Source organism: Ambystoma mexicanum, chromosome 11, assembly GCF_040938575.1.
Source record: "Ambystoma mexicanum isolate Mex_15411 chromosome 11, UKY_AmexF1_1, whole genome shotgun sequence".
Taxonomy (NCBI): domain Eukaryota; kingdom Metazoa; phylum Chordata; class Amphibia; order Caudata; family Ambystomatidae; genus Ambystoma; species Ambystoma mexicanum.
The window spans coordinates 1,324,989,799-1,325,013,368 of record NC_090934.1 but is presented as its reverse complement, the minus strand read 5'-3'; the positions used below and the strand labels follow the sequence as shown (position 1 = coordinate 1,325,013,368).

The following is a 23,570-nucleotide window of genomic DNA, read 5'->3' as shown; positions in this document are numbered from 1 at the left end:
TGCATGGTTTGTCCACTTGTCTCCTTGGGCACCCACGAGGTTACACTGCGACATTATGCCTAATCCACTTTGTGCATTTGACTAAGGCCTCTGCAAGATCTACTTTTTCGTGGGCCTCACGTTTTGTTATTTCGTTCAGGCGAGAATGCACCTGACATGAGGTTGCGGCTTCTAGGTCCAAATGATTGACTAAATGCTCGTTGAATTTTTCTAGCGATGTGAGTTTTCTGTTCACTATGGATAATAGAGTTCTGGTCACGCATCGCGTCCAACGACTCGTATAGCTTCATAAATGGTATTAGCGCAATAGAGGTGGCTGCTAAAACGTTATTATGAATCGAATCTGGATGCCTGCTGCAATGGAAATGTTCCCTTTGGTATTTATGGGGTCATCTGCTTGATTGCTTGAGCTCGGCTGAGATAATCTGCTACTTGTCGAGTTGTTTGCAGCCAGCGATGTTCGAGCTTCGTCAAAGTGTACATTATCTGTTGGTTTACATGGGCCGGTTGGCTGACCACCATCTGATAAGTCTAGGCTGATGGAACCCACTGTAATTGCTGGATCATGTACGAAGGCTGCTTTGTTAGTAGCCTGATTAGGTTCTTTCATCATAGTACTCACTTTCCAAGCAGATGCACGCCTCTTGTCATGATTGTTAATAAAACTGTCATTGAGACGCTCTCGCATAAGCATGAAGTCAGCTTTTAAACGTGCCGTCCGCCGTGCTTCGTGGGCGGCAATGCCATGATTCATTGAGGTGCTTGCCTTATTTGTTGGAGAGGGTATTTGATCCAATACACTGCATCCGTTTTTTTTGATTCAGCGATCGTCAATACTTAATGCCTGCAGTTCCTAAATTGTCTTTGTGATGCTCGCTGCCTTCGTTTTCTGGATGTTTTGCTGAATGCTTTGCTGTGGAATAACAAATTGATTGCCCTGTAAATTATTGGCTGACTTGATGTTTTTGGAGCTCTCTAATTCTTCAGTGGATCGTCGTTGCCCTTCTTGCGCTGGTGCCGAATCTTGCGGTTGTATGGGACTTGTCTGCGGCACTGGAGAATTCAGCATTGCCGACTGACGGTGACCGCATCGCCAGCAAGTCAGCGTCAGTAATATCGAAATATAAGGTTTTGTCTGATGCATCCAAATAAACAGTAGGCGGCGGCGGACTATTGTGCGTTTGGTCTTTAGCGGAAATGTGCTTTTCTTCCTTACTCCTTGAGTACAACAGTCAAAAGAATAGACGTGCCGCCATTGCTCAGCGGCTGTTCTAATATGTTGGTCTGGGGTGCAGGGATCAAAATGTCCAAAACTGACTGTTGTGAATCCTCGGCCGCTGCTGTTGCGGTATTTCCATTTGCCGCTTCCGGCGTGGCTGACCTGTTTGCTATAACGATGCTAGACGGCTCGGAGAGACCAGCCGCAGACAACGTATCACTGCCATCTGCTATGTAAACTACAGACTTGAGTTTGGGCGGAGGCGCGTAAGCTGCTGGGCACAACTCGCTTACCTTAGCTTTTGCAGATTTAGAGTACTGCCTCCGCATCTGAAGCAGGCGATTTCGAGTGTGGTCCAACACCCGTCAGTCGCTTGGGAGTAATTCCATCAGTGAGCCTTCACGGGTTCGGAGGGCGTCCTGAGGCGGACTGGGCAGACTGGACTCTTTGCCGGACTCCGCTCGGGCGATTAGTTTTTATAGATGCAGAAAGAGGACTAACATGCTGTAGCATCCTCAGCACACAGGCCACACAAGCAGAGTTTCAGGCAGACTGGACTCTGTCGGACTCCGCAACAGGCAACATTCACTATAGATTGTATAGATTGTGTTTTGTAGCCTTCAAAATGCATTGTCAATATATCGCTGCAGAATGATTTAGTGGAAACTTGTGAAGAAAGGCGTTGATGGACACGGACCACTGCTTATAAAAAGTGGCTGGGCCGAATACAGGTAACTTCGGGAGAAGGCAGATGATGCAGAATAGGGTTATAGACTTAAGAGGGGACAAATGCCGAATGAAGGATGATGGTCGTGGTTCAACAGACTAGGTGAGCTGTGGGGTCTGTCTTGTGGAACAGGGAAAAAGAGTAAGAGGATGGCAAGCATTGCAATGTCAGTTGGAAACCACTTCTACATCGCCTGAGCAAGGGGAATATACAGGCCAAGGGTGACGTTTATGGCTTAACTCCCTTGACACCATTGGGCCTGGTCTAGTGGCTTCTGGTCAGGTGGTGACTGACCAGGACCTTGTTTTGTGCTTTCACATCGCATTAGGTCACATAAAGGATATCTTCAGTTTTGTTTCTTGAGGACCTGCACACTGACGTGTGCAGGTGTGAGTGGCCGCCTGTCTGTACCCGTCCATGTTCCGGCCAGGCTCTCCGCTCTCCATGACGTTCTGTTGGTAAGACTGGTGTCTACTCCCTGGATGCCTTGTGTGGGTTGGCACCTAGTTCTACTAATTGGCTTCATGTGTGGGGTTGCCCAGCACTGGTTTGCAGTGTGCCTTTATGTTTGATTCTTCTCCTTTGTTTTGGTTACTATGCAATGCCTGCTAACAATTGATGTCATACTAGTGATGTTTTTGATCTGCTTAGAGATAACAACCATGACTTTGTTGCTATTACCGAAACCTAGGCTTACCAAGAATTTGGTTCTTGACATAAACCGCTATTCCATTTTACACCTTGATGGTGCTCGCCCTGGAGGTGTGAGGGGGAGAGGGGGTGGGGGGGTCACTTTCTTTTTTTTAACCATCATGGAGCTGTATGTCAATTCCTGTTAAACATTTGGAGTCGAGGCTAGTACGGCTTTTTCTCTCCCTCTATAACGATCTATATAATCACCCTCCCTCGTTTGACGCTGGTTTTCCGTTGGCTTTTTCCAACTTTGTCGCAGCAATGTAGCTTCATTGAAGCTTCAATATTGCTGTTTTCAAGATTTTAACCTTTTGGGTTGATGACCCATCTGACTTGATTGCAACCAATTTTTTGGCCTTGGTGGATTTTCATTTAGATCAAATGCTGTGGCTCCACTCACCTACATGGCCATACTGTTTCATTTTCTCCGAGCCTGCTAGTGACTACTCGCCCTGCTCTTCAAGTCGATGTCATCCCTTTCTCTATCTTTTTACTTGTCTGGGTATGAAGCCTACCTGTGCTCCTTCTCGTGACTGGAGGTGGCTTGAGCCTCCAACTGCTTGCTTCTGTTTTTGAGTGCTATGACTGAGTTGTGTTGGAGTCTGGTGTGGATCGGCGTTCTGCTTTTAACGGTGCTGATGATTTGGCACCCCTTGAAGTCTTGTAAGGCTTCTAGAAGGTCCCCCGCCCCCCTGGTCTAAATTCCACCTGCGTGCCCTTAAACTGCATTACGAGCATGCTGAACGCCATTGGTGTCATTTAGAGATCGACCATGCCCTTCTTAGAATAGCTTGCATTAGTATCATAGCGCTAGTAAGGAAACTAAGATATTACAATTCTCAATCTCTGCTGCAGGGAACCAGTCGAAATAACTTTTTGCTGAAGTCTGGGGAATTTTCGTCTCCTATGCCTGCTGCCTCTAACATCGCGGCTTAATTTTTTTTTTTTTTTTTTTTTTTCAGTTCGAAAGAACTTTTCACAAGTAAACCTACATTAAAAAAAAATAGAAAATAGAAGTCAGAGCAATTCACACAATTAGTCAATAAGATGCATTACAAATACCTACATTTACATGTATCATAAATACAGATACTATACATTATTAAAACTGAAAACCATTTTCTTCTTTATATGCACTAAATTGTAGAATAAAATAACAAACCTACATGCATATCTCCCGCAGATAGCTAAATCTCACTCAATTCATTCTCAGGAATAACGTGACCAGCATAAGAAACAATATAACTCAATTCGACCCCTACTCGGAGGGGAGACAGACTCATGAATCTGCTAATAATTTCACATTTTCTTCGAACTGCCCAAGACGATTCCATATCTGAGTAGTTGCAATTATTCGATTCTTATTCCACCCTGCTAAACATCTCAGCCAAAACCTTTCACTGGCAATGTAGGTAAGGTCATATTCATATTCTACTAGGTATTTTTCAAAATATTTCTCATATGGGACTCGTGTTCTTGCAGCAGGTAAGCAAATGTCTTATAGTTTCTTTCTCTTTTTCGTTACCACACAATCTGCACATTCTCCTTTCCTCCGGAATTTGTAGCCAGGCACCCCGTACACCAAGAACATTTAAGTCGATTTTAACCTCATATCCAGGAAGATTTTACGATTGACCTTTGAGGGCATAAGCTTTAGATAGAACTGAGATTTTTTTTGTAGAAGAAAGGAAGTTTTGCAAAGGAAGCTAATGAGCCAAATTCATCAACCCTATCGTTGCTATATGCCCAATCCAATTTTTCCAAGGATTCTTTCAAAGACTTCAACACCGCCCCCTCTCCGTATTCCCATTTTGGGACAAAAGCAATTCTCTCAAAGATATCCTGGATTTTTTGTCTGAAAGCTATTCAAGGCCCCCCTATTTCCTCCCTTAAACCCTTCATGACCTATGTGCAGTAATGAGCCTTCCTGTGCTTGCTTTATTTTGATGTAGAGCTTTGCTCTGTTAGGTCGATTTGGGTAGATAGAGAAATCAGCCCCAGTTCTAGCCGAATGGCCTGGATTGGTGTATAGTTAGAGAGACCTAATATTCTCCTCCATATCACACCTTCCATCGCATCCGACCAATCGGAGAAAGATGCTTCCAAGGCGTACGGGAACATTGCCACCAGCTTTTGCTTAGAGATATTAATGATTCCCAGTAGGCTAAAGCCCGCTGTTTTCTTGGAAACGCTTACAACAGCTGCTAAAATTGCCATTATCTTAATGAGTTCATTTTCTTCCTTTCATCACATATTTCCTGGCCTAGATATTTGTAGCTGTTGAACTTTCTTTATTGTTCCCAATTGGACATAGGATGGTGCGTGTTTTTTTTTTTTTTTTGGGCCCCAAAGCTCATAAATTGTGTATTTGTTTTTTTAAAATAATTTTATTCTTATCTGCATATTCACACAGTGCAGAAGCACTATTACAGATGCCCACATTCACACAGTGCAGAAGCACTATTACAGATGCCCACATTCACACAGTGCAGAAGCACTATTACAGATGCCCACATAAGTATTGTCCATGATTATGCATCTGAAATCGTCCTCCCCTAAGGATCCTCTTTTTCATGAGATGATAGTGTGCTAGTGAGTTAGTTCCAATCCTCGCTAATGCGTTGAACCTTTCCATGTCCCCTAGATCTATTCCTCTGGCTTTGTGTGCTATGGTGTCCACATGTTTGGAAACCCAGCCTGGATCCTGCTGTGTTATCTATCTACCTCCCTTTTGGGACTTTTTTGACTCCTCTATTGAGGGACTTCCTTGAACAGTTTGCTGTTCTGGATGTCTTCCAGTCTGGCTTATGCCCTGCAATGTGAACAGTATGTGTTATTCTCTGTCCTTGAGGATTTCTCTGGTCTTTGATCAGGGTGGCATCGGACTGCTAATCCTGTTGGACCTATCTGCAGCGTTCAACACAATTGATTATGCTATTTTTGTGTCAGCGCCTTGAGGAGATTGGTATTGATGGGACAGCACTCGTGGTTTAGGTCTTTTCTCGTTGACTGGTTACAGATGCTTTCCCATCCTCCTTTCGTCTCTGCTCCTTCACTTAGCCAAACTGTGAGAGCCCACAACTATTTCGCCTTTGCTGTTCAATATACAAGTCTTTCTGTTAAACTTTTGCATGCTCATGGTTGTCGCTTCTTCGCGTATGCCACCCAATTGAGTCCCTGCATTGACCATGATTTGGTAGCCTCGCGCTTGAGCACTGATCTCACTGATATAAGCAGTTGGATGAACGTCAACTGGCTCATTCAATTCTGAAGAATGAAGTGCTGGTGAAATCCCCTGCCGCTCAGGCTATGTGGGTGGCAGACTTTTGGCCTACTTATTGCGGCCATTTGCCTACCCTGGTTTTCACAGTAAAGAATTTGGGAGTCTTACATCCTTGCTCACTATCATCTGAGATTAGTGTGTTGCAGCTCTGGCAATTTCAAACTGAAAACCTTGAGGAAAATGATGGCCTTTATTACAGAGAATCTGAAATGTTGGTTTCTGCTACCATCTCGGGTACTCTGGATTATTAATTCTATGTTTCTTGCGCAACCAAAAATTCTTGACTTGGCGCCTGCAGGTTTTACAAAATTTCACAGCCCGCTTGAATGCAGTCTTGCCTAAATTTGTCCACACTTATGGGACCTCCACTGGCTCCCCATGGAGGCTAGAGTTAAGTTCAAATCTTTGTGCCTAGTCTGGCTCAGGAGCACTGTACCTCAGGGAAAAGTTTGTTTTAAAAAATCTGCACCTTCACGTAAACTCTGCTCGGCTGATTTCACTGCTTCACGTTGCTTGGGTGTCTAGAAGCAAGATTGGTGGCTGGGCTTTCTCAGTGGCGACTGCACTTCTTTGGAACTCCATCTTCCTGCCTTTACAGGTGGGTGTACGCTAAAATAACATAGGACGAGAAGATAGGATTGCAAAATGCCGAGGCCCACTATGCCACATTTTGCAGTCAATCTTGCTGCTTAAAAAAAAAAGCCACCCACGTTCACTTTCATTTATGCAGTGGGCACCCCCATCTATATATGTATATGAATTCTGGATACAACCTTTTGGTCAATACTTTTACCGGCTACTCCAGACCATTTGTCTTTTTGAAATAAACTTAACTTCTTTTTGTTCAGTAATGTCTAGTAGGATGTTTCTCCTATGCCTCCTGTTAACTTTGGTTATCTTGTGTCTTGCGCCAAGATACCCTTGGGTGGTTGCTCCGGTTATAACTGAATGGAGCAAGCGTGCAGTAGAAGAATGCCGCTTGTCGCAGAGAGGCAAGGCATGTGAGTGGGCAGCAGCTGGAAGATGGTGTGCAGGGTAGAGCTGATAGAGGTTGGGCTGCAGGAGGCAGGTAACATTGGTGAAACTTACCCCTTTACTAGGGGTAAAGTGCTGTGCTCACCAATGAGGAAGTGCCAGGTCACCAATCAGGATAGTATTTAGTTCATAGAAGCTGTGATATCGTACATCGTTGCATGTTTTCCACTTTTGTGTTTGGAAAACCACTTTTCAGTGATAGCATTATTTTTGCACTGTCCAAAGCTAAAACGGGTGTATTGATCAACTATTGGCGTTGGTGTAATATTTGCACACTATATGCAATCCACTTGCTGATTGCATGGTTAAATAGTACTGCAGTACAATACAGTAGGTTTCCAGAACTAGTCTTGATATTTGAAGCAAAGCTTTTTTACTCTTTAAACTAAAAAAACTCGTGTTTCAGAGAACTTGTATACCCCTTATTTTTGCTGGTAAAGTCTAATCCCAGCAGTTTGGGCCTAATATTACTATGATGCCTGTTGTCTTCATCACTTCCTGACCTGTGTCAACCCCAGAACGTATTACTTTGGGTAACTATTTTACCTTGTCCTTTTTAAATGTTTTATTTTGTTTATGGGTGACCTTTTATGTCTCTCCATAGAGTATGGTTGAAGTTAGTTTCCTACAACTTTTGGACTTGGGCTGGGTTGCCCCTACAGGCTTCCCTCTTTCATGTACTTGGGTGAACTATAGTTCCCAAGTAGTAGAGAGGGATTTTCATCCCCCTCTACATCTTATATAGTGAGCCAGTACACCCCACCTTATGTAGATTGCTGTGGTGGATGGATGCAAAGTATCCCCTTTCTTACGGTAACATTTCAAATTTTTTTAGTCTTTATTACTAGCAGGCTGTTAATTCAGCCTCGGTGGAACGCTGAAGGGACACCATTACAATGGTGGGCTTTTTATTTATTTTTCTTTTTGCGTTCTTCCCCTGCCATTCTAGAAGGGAACCACCATGGCTGCTTGTTATGTCTGAACGGAAATCATAGTTTCCCTGCCCAGGCTCTGAGTCTGTAAAGGCAGGAAGCGAGGGAGGAGTCCAACTCCACAGCCCTTGGTCTTCCACCTTGCCTGAAGTGGAACAACTCCCAGTGTGGGGCTGGCTGTCGTGACTGGATAGCCAGACCACCCCTTTCTGTAAAATGCAGGAAGAAAATGAAGAGGTGGTGCTGTAGTTCCTGATAAAAACTCTGAACCTGGACTGCTGACAAGTCGATCACTGGAACCAAAAACCAAAGGGAATGATGAAGGAAACGCAGCTGAAATGATTTCCAGCGACTGGAGAGCTGCTGTGTAACCAGAGCCTGCTGTAGCAAGTCCTTCCTTCCAATTGACCGGGGGATCTTGAAATGGATGACCCTTCTCTCCACGCCCTCCCACTCTGGAATCCTCCTAGGGTGTCTTCTCTGAAATCCCTGGACCCTAACTAACTTTCAAAGTGAACTACTTGTTTGCGCAGTCTTCCTCAGGAACTCTGACTTTGCCTGCAACTGAGCCCTATCTCACCCTGCCTACTAGACCACTAGTTTATCTCTTCTACCTCTGAGCGAACTTGTGTACTAGAATTGGGAAGGGCTAGATAATTTAAAGGGTCTGCCTTGAAAAGTAGAACGAGTGTTGAAAAGTGTACTTGTAAAAGAGTTAGTTGGTAACTTTAAACTCTCGGTAACTACAAAAAGCTATTACTTGCCTTAGGGATGTGTTTGTGTGTATATAGGATTTACTTACCTTGAATAAGCTGTGTGCCTTAAGTAAATATTCTCTGTCTTACTTTCCTTAGACACGGTCTCGCCATTCTTACAAAGTAAATAATCACTCGCCTATGAATTGGGTTCCCTTCTTCCCAAAAGTAATGCTGCTGGTTTCACTTTATTATTCCTGTTAGGTTGATTGCATCAGTGTCCTCGGTTGGGTCTTGCTTCCCCTGACCTTGCTGTTATCCTGGCCAGAATCTCTGCCTAGGTCATCCAAGTATATAGAAGTTTTACTTACCTTGCATGGCTGTGTTATTGCTTCCCTTAGTATATGAACTGAAAAACAACTGTAGTTGAAGATTACACCCCAAGGTCCCAACTCCCCTAGAATAACTGTTATCCTGTATCAGTTAGGTTCATACTGTTCCTGGAATAAGTGTTTCAAAATTCTGAAAAGTACATTGTCAGTTGGCTTACTATTTGATTTCTTGCTGAGCGTCACGGTACAACTAATGGGGTCTACTACACTGTTTTTACTGTAAGTAATTCAAAAGTAACTATTGGTTTTGACTTGCGTATAACTACTTTTGGGTGTTCCACATGAGGTTATATTATTTGGTCTGTACCTGCAAGCAAAGTGTGTTTTTATAACGTGATGGTACTTATCCAAAATAAGTACCATCTGCTTGTAATTGACATAAAACCCTTTATTTTTACAATACATAGTGTTGGTGTTTCTTTGGACCATATGTGTACTATTTAATTGTACTAATTCTACAGCCCTCCTAAGATGAGCCTGGCTGCTCTGTCTGCTACCCTGAACTGCGGTGGTACAGCCTTATACTAAGAGTGAAGCCTTGTACTGCCTCAGTTGACTGGTTTTACTTGGCCCTTAGCTGGACTTCAGAAAAACCGTCCTAACCATGCCTTGCTGTTTACTATGCTGACTATGTAGTTCACGCGATGCGACGAGCCAAAGCTTGCAAACCCCTCCTAAGATGCAAGTCCTGGGTGTTTAGTTAACACAAACTTATATTTCATTTGATGGCATAGAATTGTACAAGGGCGACTATAAACTACAGGGAAATATTCCACCAAGAAGTTATGGATTACATCTGGCAGAGAACAAATCTCTGAATGTGAACCAGATCTCCCAAGTGTAATATGTGCAGTTATTCGATATAGTACCTGATTTAATTCATGCACTGTTGCAGTTTGTAGTGCAAAGGGGTGGCCAATGGTGATAAGTGAATGGCCCTTGCCTCAATTACAGCCTTGTTTCCTATTATGGCGCTTGGGCTGCCTGGGTAATGTAGAGTTCAGATGGGAAGCATTGGCATATGAGGAGGGAGACGCTGCTTGTAGGTTTTTTTTTTGTTTTTTTTTTTTGCCCATGCTCATCTCTAAGGCCATTGCCACCCAGTTCCTGCCCCTCCCAAAACCCCTCTTTACTTCGTCTGCTTCAGCCACTTGCTTTTATCACTAGGCGTGTCCTTCACTGAAGTCCTGTTCAAAATAAACCTTGGCAAAGCCAACAGCTTTGGTTTGTGTATACGAATTGGGCATTTGCCAGGTACTTATCAGATGCCCAGGTACTCGCACCATTTTGCACCTGCTAGCGACAATGGGTAGTTAATAGCGCTACGACGGGGTGCCTGGCAAGTGCCTTTCCCATGCTTACACAGAAGCCCAAACTGTTATGCTTGTCTGTCTTTATTGGAGCTGCTTGTACAAAGAGTTGGAAGGAGCAGGGATGAAACGCTGAGGCTGCTGTAAGAAGTGGCGGTTGAGGTGTGCAACTGCTGCAGCATTCATGAAGGAAAGGTGCTTGGGTTAGAGCGGTGTTGGGAGGTGGTTGAATGAGTTTGACGTCACCAGAGAATTGCCTTTCACTCGTTTCTACAGGGTCCTCGGTGTGAGGCCATCTACAGTTTTGGAAGTTCCTGCTGTGGCAGACATCAGTGCATCAATATGTAAAGATCTAGTTTAACCTCCTGGCATTTGAGAATCTGTGATTCCATAGTTTTATATATATATATATATATATATATATATATATATATAGTATGGCATTTCAATTTTACTGCATAATGTATGCAGGGCAGCCACCCCCACATACATTTGAGGTGAAATTCGATGTAAAGAATGTGATTCAATCGAATTGGTCAAATCTACTGCGATGGAATCTACCTATACCATTTACGTTTTACATGTAAACGTTACCATTATTCGTACTGATCAATCGGACAGCTTTGTGCTTGGAAAGCTTAAAGACCATTGGCTGACAGCTGGTCAATAATACCTTGAAGATGCAAACCAGAAGCATCCACTCCCCCTCCCCCCCCCCCCTCTTTCCTGACCTACAAGAAATCTGCTGACTGTTATTAAACACTGAACAAGACTATGAAGATATCACACACTTTTTACATGGTGACCTCTTGGAAACCTATTGGACAACATAAATGCTTCGGCAAACCACCTCTTTCCTAACTTTGTTACAAAACAGCAGGTTAGTATCATTTAGAAACCCATTAGAGTCCCAATATTGGTTAGGAAGCCATCCCACACCCTTTTTTGGTATTAATGGAGGATATTTCCAGTAAGTTACATAACTCCTACCATCACATCTGGTGAATATTGCTAGATTGTGAAGTGGCTTCGTGCTTGCTAACAGAAATCTGCTACACAGTGTTTGCTTGCTGGCAGGTCGATATCTACAGGGGAAAATGGGATCCGCACAAAGCTCTCTGCATTTTTCATATTGCGCAGTTGACCTCAGTTTTCGGTTCCAATAAAATGATTATCAAATGATTTCCTGGTTCAATGTTAAACTATTTCAGTAATTTTATTTTGAAGGCAAATTCTCGCTGATGTCAAATGTAGAGTGATCCTCTTGCGGTTCTGCTGCAGCTCTTCACTTAGGTGTAATTGACTGAACATAGTACTTGTGTAGCTAAATTTTATTGTACCATTTTTCAAATTCCAAACAAATTAAATGTCTAGGATACCCGAATATTGCTCCCCCTCTCCCCTCCCCCCAACATATTTGATCTTCATAATCATATTGAAGTACTGGCGAATATGTTCATGTTTGCTGCTAGAACTATCCACTCCGGCACACTTAACTTTAAACACACCCCAAGGCATTTTCCCTACCACCTTTGTGTGTGTGTGTGTGTGTGTGTGTGTACCCACCTACTGGGATTTCTTGAACTCCACCCAACTTCTCCTCGTTCCACCCACCACAGACCAAGGTGGTCTGGATTTGGGCATAATGCAAAATATCCACTTGCACGGGCCTCCGCGGCAGGAGATTTTCGTGCTGGTAAGGGGTACAATGTTAAAGGCCTATTAATTTCTCTCACTAAGTGAAGAGTGAATGCTTTTAAGTTTTTTCAAAAAGACCCAACCTCAGATTTTATAAACTTGTATCAACCATTTCTGCTCTGTGGCCACAATTTGCATTGATGTTATTGGCCATACTCTAATGCTTACAACTGAGTAAAATGCACTGGGAATATTAATGTCTATATAGAATTGTTAAACTTGCATCAACTGGAGGGATGGAAATTCTGATGAGCAGGAGCGATCTGGCACCAGCCAGTAAGCAGGAGCTACCACTGGAAATGTTATATAGTGCTTTGGACAGATGTATATTGTGTTATATCTTGTGTCTATTATCAATGGCCCATTTATTCAGTGTCATCAATGGCATTCTTTCAATGTCTTTGTGATGTGTCACAAAGCTAATCTCCCGTAGGTCTGTTTTCTAGGACTTCAGTTGGCCTGCAGCGGTAAAAGTAGTTCCTGGGAGCTATTGGTGTTCTGCAGGGAGGCCTGAAGTACCCTTCATGAACTTCGATCCCAGAATTGTCCTTTCTGTCAGTAATTGTGTACCCTTTTGAATGTAACTGATGACATTTACTACTTCGAGAAATGCAATTGTACAGATTGCTGAGTTTGGGGCGTGGGGGAAGTGCTTCAGTCTGCCCGCCACCTGTTCTGTTCCCTCATGTTGGGTTTTGAATAGTGCTCACAGTAACAATTGGAAGCTGTTGTAGTCCAAATGGGTTTTACCCAGTTCATTTGTGTAGCGCACAAAACCCAGGGGTATCTAGGCGCTTTTACGTAAGAACATGGTTACAGTGCTTCAGGTTACAGAGAGGAAACGAATATGGTGATTACAGCATGACGAATGGCAGCACACATAGATGCAAAAATCAATATCAGTGAGAGAGCGCAAAATACAGCGGGGTACTAGACCTGGTGCGTCCTGGTAGTGGACAGGGCTTGGCCCATCAAGGCAACCAATGGGAGGGGGAGCAAGGCCAGGCAGAAAGGACCAGCAGCAGAGGCTGTTATTACAGAGCAGCCATTTTAGAATGGTAGTGAAACAATGATGCCGAAGGCAATCGTGCTCAAACATTCACAGAGTACTGGGTTTAGGCCAGGACTGGAAAAACCCTTGGATCTCTTCCCCAAGTGGTGTTGTGAATAATGACATTGTTGAACAGCTCGCGTTGCGAGCGCAATGAACACCACAATATGCGGGGCTTACCCATACATAGTGCGCGCTCTTCGAGATGGAGTTCAGGCAAGGGATGATGTCCAGCAGCACCGACGGCGAACCTCCTTCATGGTAGCTGTAGAAGAGCAGGCACAGCCATTTGCATGAATTGGTCTCCTTTCAGAAGGGGACCAAGGCGCCGTTGGCAGGAGCAGCTGGAAACAATAGCCATACGCAATATTGCTCCACCGTAGTTTCCTCCATTTCTCTTCAGCACCACACGTTCACCCCCATGACGGTATCTTGGCGATTTTCCTAAATAACAGATGTTGGCCAACTCAATGGTACTCTTTGAAGTGCTGTGTGGACCTGGTGGGATTCGAACCGGTGACCTTGTGGTCCAACACAGACCCTCTATGAATGCTTTAATAGACTGAACCAGACCCCTATTGAAACATTCTCCTTTGTCGAAATTTTGTGGCCTGACACGGGGCACTCGTTCGATTTCCAGAAGAAAGGTATACTGTGTACAAGCAGCAGAAGACGACATGCATCACAGTATCTGTCCTTGACGAGTGTCGCTTGGCCCGCAGCAGTCACATGCTCTCTCCAACCAGGTTAGATCTGCTTCCGTTTGGTCCGCACGAATAAAGTACACCGTATCAGTTCCCGGAAGAGATGGGGTATAAAACGTGTATACACAGACAGCTGCCAAGCGGACTTAATGCGAGACCATCTGGCGGGCTGACGCCTGCATACTCGTAACAGCTGCTCGTTTCTTTGTTAAAAGCAAACTGACTATGAAGTCCGAGCAAAGCAGGATGTGCAATTCTAGTTTTCATTCTGGGACACTCGATGCAACGACACGATTTAATTCAAAATCCGCAAGTTTTGTTGCATTTGGTCTATCGATTGCAACGTCATAGCTGTTGAAGTGGGCGGTGTGCAATAATAGTGAGATCACCCCTTTATTGGAACGCTCTGGGTGGTGTAGATGAGATTCGTAAGTGTTTTTACTGCCTTATTTTATTTTGGGGAGAACAAAGTTAATTCTCTTGTTTGGTAAGTAAAATATATATTAAGTCGGAACAGTCTTTTTTTTTTTTTTTTTTTTTTTTTAATATATATTTAAAAAAAATTGTATACAGCCTTCTTTACACCTACCATGGAAACTGAGATTCATGTGTACATTTAATGAGGTGCAAAATATGCACTAGACGAGGTCTTGTGATAATGACTCTTGGCGAGTAAGACACGCTGTGCATGTGTAGAATTGAGATTGCAAGTGACTTTGCAAGTTGCAAGCTACTAGCCAGACAATCGCCCGTTCCTTTTCAGGCAGTAACCAGGTTAGAGCTGCTTTCTATTGTAGGTCTCTGCTGGTACCACTGGTCCAAATGTATCTGCAGAGTTTAGTGCTTGGAAGCAAGGGACTGGCTTCTATTTTGTATTTATTTTTGTGAGTATTTTTAATCCCTGTTAGCATTTTTAGGGCCAACAGTGGCTGGTACACTGCGTCTGTTGGGTGGGGGTTGTTGGCAGTTGGGACTGCTCCTGCCCTAAGGAGGCATATGCATGATTTGCTGTAGTCCTTGAGGGAGATCCTTTTGAGTGCCTAATAACGCTCGGTAATGTTCCGCTACCCATTGCTGCAGCCTAGATTAACTTTAATCAGTGACCCCCCCCACCTCCCAATCCATCGTAGAACTTTACAACCGTACACTCCTACTAGCCATCAAAATTGCCCCCCTCCTGAGGATATACAATCCCAAACCACTAGCCCACCTGAATTCTTGGTACACCTCTAATCTCAAAATGTATGCTCAACTAAGTCAGCTACTGAGACCATGTGGAAAGTCACCCTCAGCCGCCAATACAGAACACTTCATCTATTCAGCCAAATACTACAAATGAGCCATCCTCTTAGCCAAAAGCTCAACCTACAATGAGCAAAATACAAAAGGCCAATTCGAGCCCCAGAGAGCTCTTGGTCATCCTGCAAGAACTCGAATCTTCAGTTGCCCGCCCAGACAGCAGCCAAAGTGGGGCTCCAATATTCAAAAGGCCCTATTGGACAAAATCGCCCTATTCCAAACTAAAATGGAGACCACCATTGGCCACCACCCCCACAATCCCTCGAATATTTCAAATTTAACCTAATCTCTACTGAAGTCAGGAAAATGTTCAACGGCCTAAAGCCATCTGGGTGCCAAGATGATATTTGCCCAGCATCCCTTATTAAGACACTGCGACTGAATTTGCCACCCTTTATCGCATCTCTTATCAATTGCTTTTCCTCTTGGTAACATCCCGCCAACCCAAAGGATGCATGGATCCTACCACTCCTAAAGAAGCCAAATATCCCTATTAATTGCCAACCTATTACAACTGTGCCCTTTCTACTTAATTACTGGGTAGAGCAGCCTACCTACAAAAATACTTGGAAATCAATAACTTCCTGGGCTTGGGCCATTCAAGCTTCCGGCCGGGTCATAGAACTGAATCCGCACTACTGGATTTAAAAATCAGACTGGATGATATCAGACCATGGGAATCTGGCCATCCTACTCCTACTTGACCTCTCCGCTGCCTTTACTAGTCTACAATATCCTATGTCGACACCTCTCCTCTGCATCCTACTTCTCGCTCGGTCACTACCTGGATAGAATTCTTCCTGTCTAACAGAACAATGAGGGTTTTTTTCCAATATTGCGGCAGCCCCTCCCAATCCCCCCCCCCCCGTCACTTGCGCAGTACCCCAAAGCTTCTAGGTCTACTCGACCCTACATACTATCTTCATCAAGCCCTTCTTTGACCTGTTGGATGAACAGGGTGTCTCCTACACTATGCAGATTCCACCCACATCCTCCTCCCTATCTCCGGCAATTATAATTCTAATACCAACAAAATGAACAAAATATACCAATCATCCAAGCCTGGATGGCCCAGCCAACAGTCTGTTTAAATAATAGATACTTTGTAGGAACAGATACTTTGTAGGAACATAAACCTGACTAAACTAAACAGGCTAAACAGCTGCAAGTTCTTTTGTCATAGCTGGGGGAACCCCATTTGAGTCTCTAGAATTATGGATGCTGTGGTTCTACTTAAGACTCCTCGTTCTCTGTAATAAGACATGTGAATGCGATAGCATCTGCGGCTGCATACACAACCAAACTTCTTGCCTGCAGACCTTTCCTCACCTCTGAGAGCTGTATTGCAATAGCCAGATTACACATTTTGTCCAGGATAGACTACTGTAATGTCCTCTTTGCAGGCTCAACAGCTTGCACCATACAAAAACTCCAGGTAACCCAAAACAATGCCCTAAGAGCAGCCTTAAACCTTCAAAAAAGAGCACATCTCGGCCGCTAGAAGAAATGCCCACTGGCTGCCGGTTCACAATCTCATCCTGTTCAAGTCTCTCACTAATGCATAGATGCCTGGCTAACACTGCCCCTCCTTGTAAATTCACCATGTCTCAATCTACCAGACCCACTTGGGCTGCCCATTCACACCTCCTCTCCGTTCCCCAGACTCGGAGCAAAAAAAAGCAGGGTGGCGCAGCTTCCCTGTGGTAGCAGCTTAACGCTGCAACACACAACGCTCTCCCTCCTTAAGATCTGATTCATCCTTCTGCAAAAGTCTCAAAACCTGGCCGTTCATGCATGTTCCTTCAATCACAGGCCTCCATCATGGCCCGGCTATGTACGTGGTGATCTTCGCTTTGTATAGCACTCGCTGTCTGTCATGCTCCCATGTAACCAACAACCCGACTAGGGCTATCCACGTTAGTCTATCGTCTTTTCTTCTATGTAACCAAAGCCCAGCTCCCCCTGGGTTCCGAGCGCTCTACAAATGTCAAATATAAAAAAAAAATGACAAACAATTGGACTGCATGTCCTAGTGTAGACAAAAGGGTGGTGTTGTGGTTGTTAGATCTGATAAAAGTAACACTGCTTGTCCAGGGTACACATTGGTGCTTTGCATTTTGACGATTCCCACAAGGAGATAATTAATTTATTCCAAGCAGCACTTCACCTCTGCCGCTTAAGCAACTGGACTGTCCAGTGGGGCTCTCTGATGACTGATGTTTTGGTATTTCCCAGCACCTATGATATTAATTTTCCTAGCTCCTCACTGGACCACATGTACAGTCAAACAGAGTTTGGGTAGGGAGTACTGGTGCTGAACCATCAACCATGGTCCTAATAAACCTCCTGAACGGCAGACCGAGTGTGGATTACAGTGCACACGTTATATACTACCACAAGTGTCTGAGCGTTTGTGAAATCCACCAATGAAACCTTGTCTTTTGTAGGGCAGATAAGCAACTACACAAGCTAATTGAGGATAAGGACGTTCGAAATACTTTTTATGGACGGTTGTCTACCATGTTTTGGTCCCTCAACATTTGTATGTACTAATTTCACGGTATTGCTTGCTGCTAGGTGGCCACATAATACCAGTTACTGTCAGTCTCTGACAATCTGCGTTTCAGCCTTTTGGTGAAGCTATCCTAGTGTTGGCACTGCAGCATCTGAAGTTGATGCACAGCGAGCCTGCCTGGATGTTGTCTGTATTTCTAAGAGGTGATCACATGAGCACTCGCTGAGACCTGGAAGTAGTGCGCCGAAAAAGGTATCCATGTGGATTAGAACTGGTGTAGTACAGTGGAGACCTTGCATCATGCCTGCCACAATGGACCGGACCCTCCCCATCCCTCAATGTCCACACTGCAACTTGTATGGAATTAATTGGATTTTGTAAATGTGTTTTGTTGTAGCATTGGTAATTTAGTCAGAAAAAGGTCTGTGGCTGGTGTTTACCAGCATCGATATGTGTGGAGTTGGGAGTTCCTCCTTGCAAGGAGACCTAATATTCAGAAAGGAGTTTAATGGCTGGCTGGTTCTGGGTACTTGTGGAATTCACGTTTTGTGTCTCGGGTTGCTTGTTGCCTCGTACAGAAGGGATGTGACCAAGGAGTTTGTGCTGGACATCCCTTTTTGGTTTTGGGACCAAGCCTGATTTGCATATGGTATTTTCCCCCCTTACTTTAATGGCTTGGTAGGTTGAATGATGGTCTGGAGGGTTGCTCAGAGGTGAAGATTATTGATAAACCTTGCAGCCATCACCTTTTGTTGTCAGATGTACCTATACATTCAGAAACCAGTATGCAGCATGGTGAATACACTAGTTTTCCGTCCGTAGTGGACCACACATCTAACTTTGCTAATTATAAATTTGTGTACATTTATGTATGACACACTGCTTTAAATATCCACTAGTGTCCTTAAGCTACCTTATGCACATGCCCAAACGCAGTGTTATTAACTGTATAGCACCAATTGGCCTGAGGGTAGCTAAGCTAGTTCGTGACAGCTGTTTGCAGTAAGATGACTGCAAGGAAAACCTCTTGTCAATTTCGATTCCTGATAGCACCATACTTCATACACGGTTTGACAGTACTGATTAGTACAGCAAGAACCACCTGATCGCATGTAGTTAACTTCTATCTTGGTTTAGGTCAGGGGTCTGCAACCTGCAGCTTTCAAAATGTGTTGTACTACAAATCCCATGAATGTCACCGTTGGCTATGCTGCGTAACGCTGTCAGAAGTTAATAACCCAACACCCCCTGCCTGCCAAAGGTTGCAGACCTCTGTTTTGGGGCTGATCCCTGGTTAAGATGGGAATTGCAGCACTGCTTCACAATGTAAAGGTCCCCTGCATTGTAATGCCCCCCCCCTTTTTCTTTTTTTAATTAGAGGCTTGGGTATACATGATGAAATTTAGATTTTCCATGGTGGTGCGATCACAATATGCAATTGGAAGATGTATTAAAAATCCTTCTTACTTTGAAGCCAGGCTAAATAACCATTAGGTTTGCATGCACAAACTTGCAACACACTGCTCAAGCATTTCGTGCACATTTAGTTCTAGGAGTGCAACCAGGATGTACAATGTTGTGATCTGCAGTGGATTTATAAATGTTTGCATCCTGTATTGCTTAACATTAATATTTTATTTTTCTTTTGTCTTTTTAGGACGGCTTTTACCATTTTTTCAACAAAAGTAACGCCCTTCAGGAGAATCCGAACTGCGGCACTTACAATGCAATCATTGCAGCTGCTGGCGTTGGCTTGGCGGGGCTGGCGTTTCTTTTATCTGTCAGATAATTGGATTTGTCATGGATGAGCAGAACTATGAACACCTGCAACGTTTTTCGATTTCAATTTGTCCTCTGAAGTGGATGTTCTGGAACTGGTTCCATGCAGTTCTTTTAGAATTAATCTGTACACCAGACCACTACAGTGGCCACCAAAGACCTTCTGAAAAATGGCAAAAGATCAGACGGATCTGCTACCCCACAAGTCACCAGAAGACGAGTCTACCGAGGAGCTTATCCACCCCCAGGATATTGCTCTATGAAAGTCTTGCGTTTGTTGAATATAATGTATTCTGTAGGTTTCCTTCAGTGGGAGGCACTTTGGAGAAAGAGTAGAGTAACGTGAGTCCCAGGAAGCAATGTTAAATCCTGTTGGAGGCCGGTGTTGGTGTAAATGTGTCTAGACTAGTCTTCTGTTCTGGTGCGTCTACTCTCTTGACCAGTGCTTTGCAGCTTCTCCCATTCATAACCTGTGAAAATGTTGGTTCGTTGGATACTGTTTTTTCGACCTGGCCAAAAAAAATTGCTTTTTGATTGTTGCACAGGTGGACGGACTGCACTGATCAGCGTTCAGGAAACGTTTGTTGGTGCCTCGAACCACTAGATGCAGTTTCTACTATACACTCAGACTATTGCGTTGGTTGAACATGAAGGCTTGCAATCTGTTTTTGGATTAAAATAGTTCTGTAGACATCTAGGCAGTTATTGAGTAACTTGGACTAGTACAGTAGACTGATCTCATGTATTGCGAGTAAGTGGCTACAAAATGTGTATACCACAGGGACGTTTCAGTAACGAGGATGCTTACACACACGTACATATGAATTCAATCAATTGAAATTGGATGCAATACAACTAATTTTTTGCAACCAAATTGGCCACTGAATTATTCATTATTCCCAGGTCCCATGATCTGTTAGATTTGTGTTTTGGCTCTGCTGAATATGCTGCAATTTCTGAATTCCAGCAAGAGGATCCAGTTTGCCTCTAGTTTTGTTACATGGGTTTTCATAAAGCACACCACTGCCGTGGAAGAGCTCTTGGTGCTAGAACACACTGAACTGTGCTGGAGATTTTAATTGGACCTGCTTAAGGGAGGTGGTAAGGAATACCACGTTTTGACTTCTGTCTAACTCAAGGTGGTTGGTCATGGATTTTTATTTTTTTATTTTTTATTATGGCCGTAGGGAGTACACAGTTCAGCTGCAATAGACATTGAAGCAATGGATTTTTGCTTGCACAGGTGATGTGTGGAACTTTCGGAAGCTCATGTATGTGAATGTTGTTCAAAAGCTTGCCCATTTTGAGATTATCCAAGTGGTGGCTTATTTGAAATGAATGCCATTAACAAGTGCACCTTTTTGTTTACATTGAATAGATAACTGCTACAGCTGGTTGCACAATTTCTTAATTATCCAACTTGGCGTGCATTGCAATTTAGTCCAGATTTCCATCACAAATGTATGCCCATGCATTGAATTACATGGAGAGTGAACTGATTCATGAAAGCAATTACCATGTAGCTGTCTTTCAAAGCTGTGCCTCGAGTCTCTATAAATGCAGAAGTCATAATGATGCAAGGCATTTTAAATATTTGCAATCTTTGTAAGTAATCACTCAATCATATTTTAAGATATCCAAAGACAGCAGGCTTTTCTTTGGAGATCCATTTCAAAATTACATTTTCATAAAAATTAATATATTCTCCAAGCAATTCGTGTACAAAATTGTTTTTCTTTTTTTAATTTTAATAAAAAAGTTGATCTAATAAAAGGTCTTGTCTTCTTCAGAGCACATTGAAATATTACTTTGCTGGCTAATAGGATGAGTACTCATGCTTTGTTTTTTTTGTGAAAAAATGTGCCTTTGACCTGTTGATGAATTCCCGACTCCCCACTTCCTTCAATATGTGTTATTTAGTGCTTTCACCAAAACACTTTACATACAATATCACCCATTGAAAGGGGGTAATCATTTACTGACCTCGGGAGGATGAAAGGCTGAGTTTGCCTCGCTGGGAATCGAACCTGTGACCTGCAGACCACACTCGCAGCAGCGAGCGCTCAACCCGCTGAGATTTTACCTGATAAATGAATCCTTTTACCAATGTGACTAAACCCATTACGAAACTAGCCAATGCTTGGTTCCTTTTTGGCTGTGTATCGTGGTTTTGCCTTGTTTCGTGCACGAATATGACCACCCAGACAACTAAGACCAGCACAACAGTACTAACTGTACTAGATGTATCGACGGTGTGTCACAATGGCCTTCATTCTCTTGTACAGTTGTCATTTCAGTGCTGTCTCCGTTCTGCCTCGTTTTCCACATTTCACTTCTCGTCTTGATTCTTCCTAATGTCCTGCTCCTCGCCCCTTAGTTGATAGATATTGGGCATTAAAGGATGAAGATTTGAAGATGTGGAATGGACATTTCCTTAAATTGAATACACTAATGTCAATTTTAGGACATCCTACTTTCTCCTCCTCACTATGTCTTTGTCCATAATCCTCTGCCTCACTTGGAGCCTTCTAGTGCAGGGTGTGATCGTCTGGCCTTTAAAAAAAAATAAAATATTCAAACATGATGCAGGTAATTCTGTTTCCAAATGTGAGCTCATTTCTCACTGCTCAAAGCCCAAAAGGACTTCCCATATGGTTACAACACAGGGGGCCTTCCAAACCAACTCCCACATGCAAGACAGCACTTGGATGCCAGTTCCTCCTGATTCTATCCCATTCCACTAACGCATCTAGCCCTCCTCACTTGCAGGGCCATGTGAGCGCCTGGACACGGCCCTTGGGTGGTAGTGGTGCATGGTATAAATCAACATAACAGAAGTACATTACTGTAACAGTCTACTGACCTCCTCAGCAGCTGCTCTGCAGTGGCAACTGGCTGACTCAAAGGTTGCGTGCATTCCTGAACACAGCTGCTGGAACCCAAAGTTCCAACAGATGAGGTGGCGTTTTAACTGATTGCACCTATGATTACAAAATTTGTAACCCAGCGTTTTATAAAATGTGAATGTTTTTGGGTTTGACATTGTGGCAGCTGAGACTATGCAATTGTACAGCCACACGCGTTTGTCATTTATTCTCCGCTTGGGGCTGTCTGCTTTGACTCTACCCACAAGAATCCATGTGGGTACCATCCAGGAAGCCTACCCTTTGATCCATTCGAGGGCTTGTCTCATCCTCCAGGGAACAGGAATGCTCCATGGTGGTCCAGCTGGGAACTGGTACTTGAAAGTCAGTCCTGTCATTGCAATGACCACTTCACTGGGGGGCTGATTTCTGCAGTCCTTTTGATGTAGGTATACTAAGGAAGGGGTGGAGTTAACAGTAGCCCAAGAGAGGGCTTCAGTCCATATAGAGGTCTCATCATGGATTTTCATGGGCTCCTTATCTTCCTGTCTCCTCCCCCCCTCCCCCTTTTCCTGCAGACAAAGCATGTTTGGTATTCTATTGGAAGATGATGGATATTGGTTACAACAGCCCCGATTGGACCCTTACAACAGGCTTCCTCTGGACCAATTCACTGTGGTATTTTGCATGTATGTAATATGCAGCTAGCCAACAAGGGTGTGTATGTATTTGTATATATACTCCATTTAAAAATACGCACACCTTTAAAATGCAGTATAATAACCAACTAGGGTAAAAGTGTAAAACAGTTGGCATGATACATCGGTACCCATCTACTAGTTTGCTATGCATATGTTCACTGTTAATAAGGTTTAAGCTGTAATTCCTTGCATACGCTCTAACACAGCCACTTGTATTCTTCTTTTCCCGCAGTGCCCTCATAGTCTTCTCGTTCCCTTCTTGACAGTCAAGGATAGTATTTTACTGGGCGAGTACCATATGCTACCCCACCCTTGGCACTAGCATCCCGTGTGAGCAAGCATGCCAACTCCACGTTCTATGTCAACTATGCATTTTCAACCTACGCACAAAGGTTTTTTACTTTGAATAGAGGCTGTCATCCGACTAGTTAAACACGAGTATCATGTTATTCTGTTCGTTTAAGGTCGTTACCATTAGCATGATGCAGCTGTAAACTATGTACTGTATCCTTAGTTTAAGCCTGGCAGCATGCTGCTGTAAACTGTATATATATGTACCGCTTCCGTAGTATGTCGCCCCTCCTGCTCCTCCTGCCACCCAATTGAGAACCAGTCCTATCCCACGGAAAGAAACACAGCCATAGCCACTACTACACGTGTTGCAGCAGTGTAT

The 23,570-nt window shown here is 43.7% G+C and overlaps 1 protein-coding gene across 1 annotated transcript in view; it reads left to right on the top strand.

The window, feature by feature from the left end:
• Nucleotides 1-21,105, top strand: part of BCL2L10 (BCL2 like 10) — a 39,733-nt gene extending 18,628 nt beyond the window's left edge. The window contains exon 2 of the mRNA XM_069624841.1: nucleotides 19,211-21,105. Within this exon, the coding sequence (XP_069480942.1) occupies nucleotides 19,211-19,342 (132 nt within the window). The 3' untranslated portion in view covers nucleotides 19,343-21,105. The remainder of the gene's footprint in view (nucleotides 1-19,210) is intronic.
• Nucleotides 21,106-23,570: the final 2,465 nt, after the last annotated feature.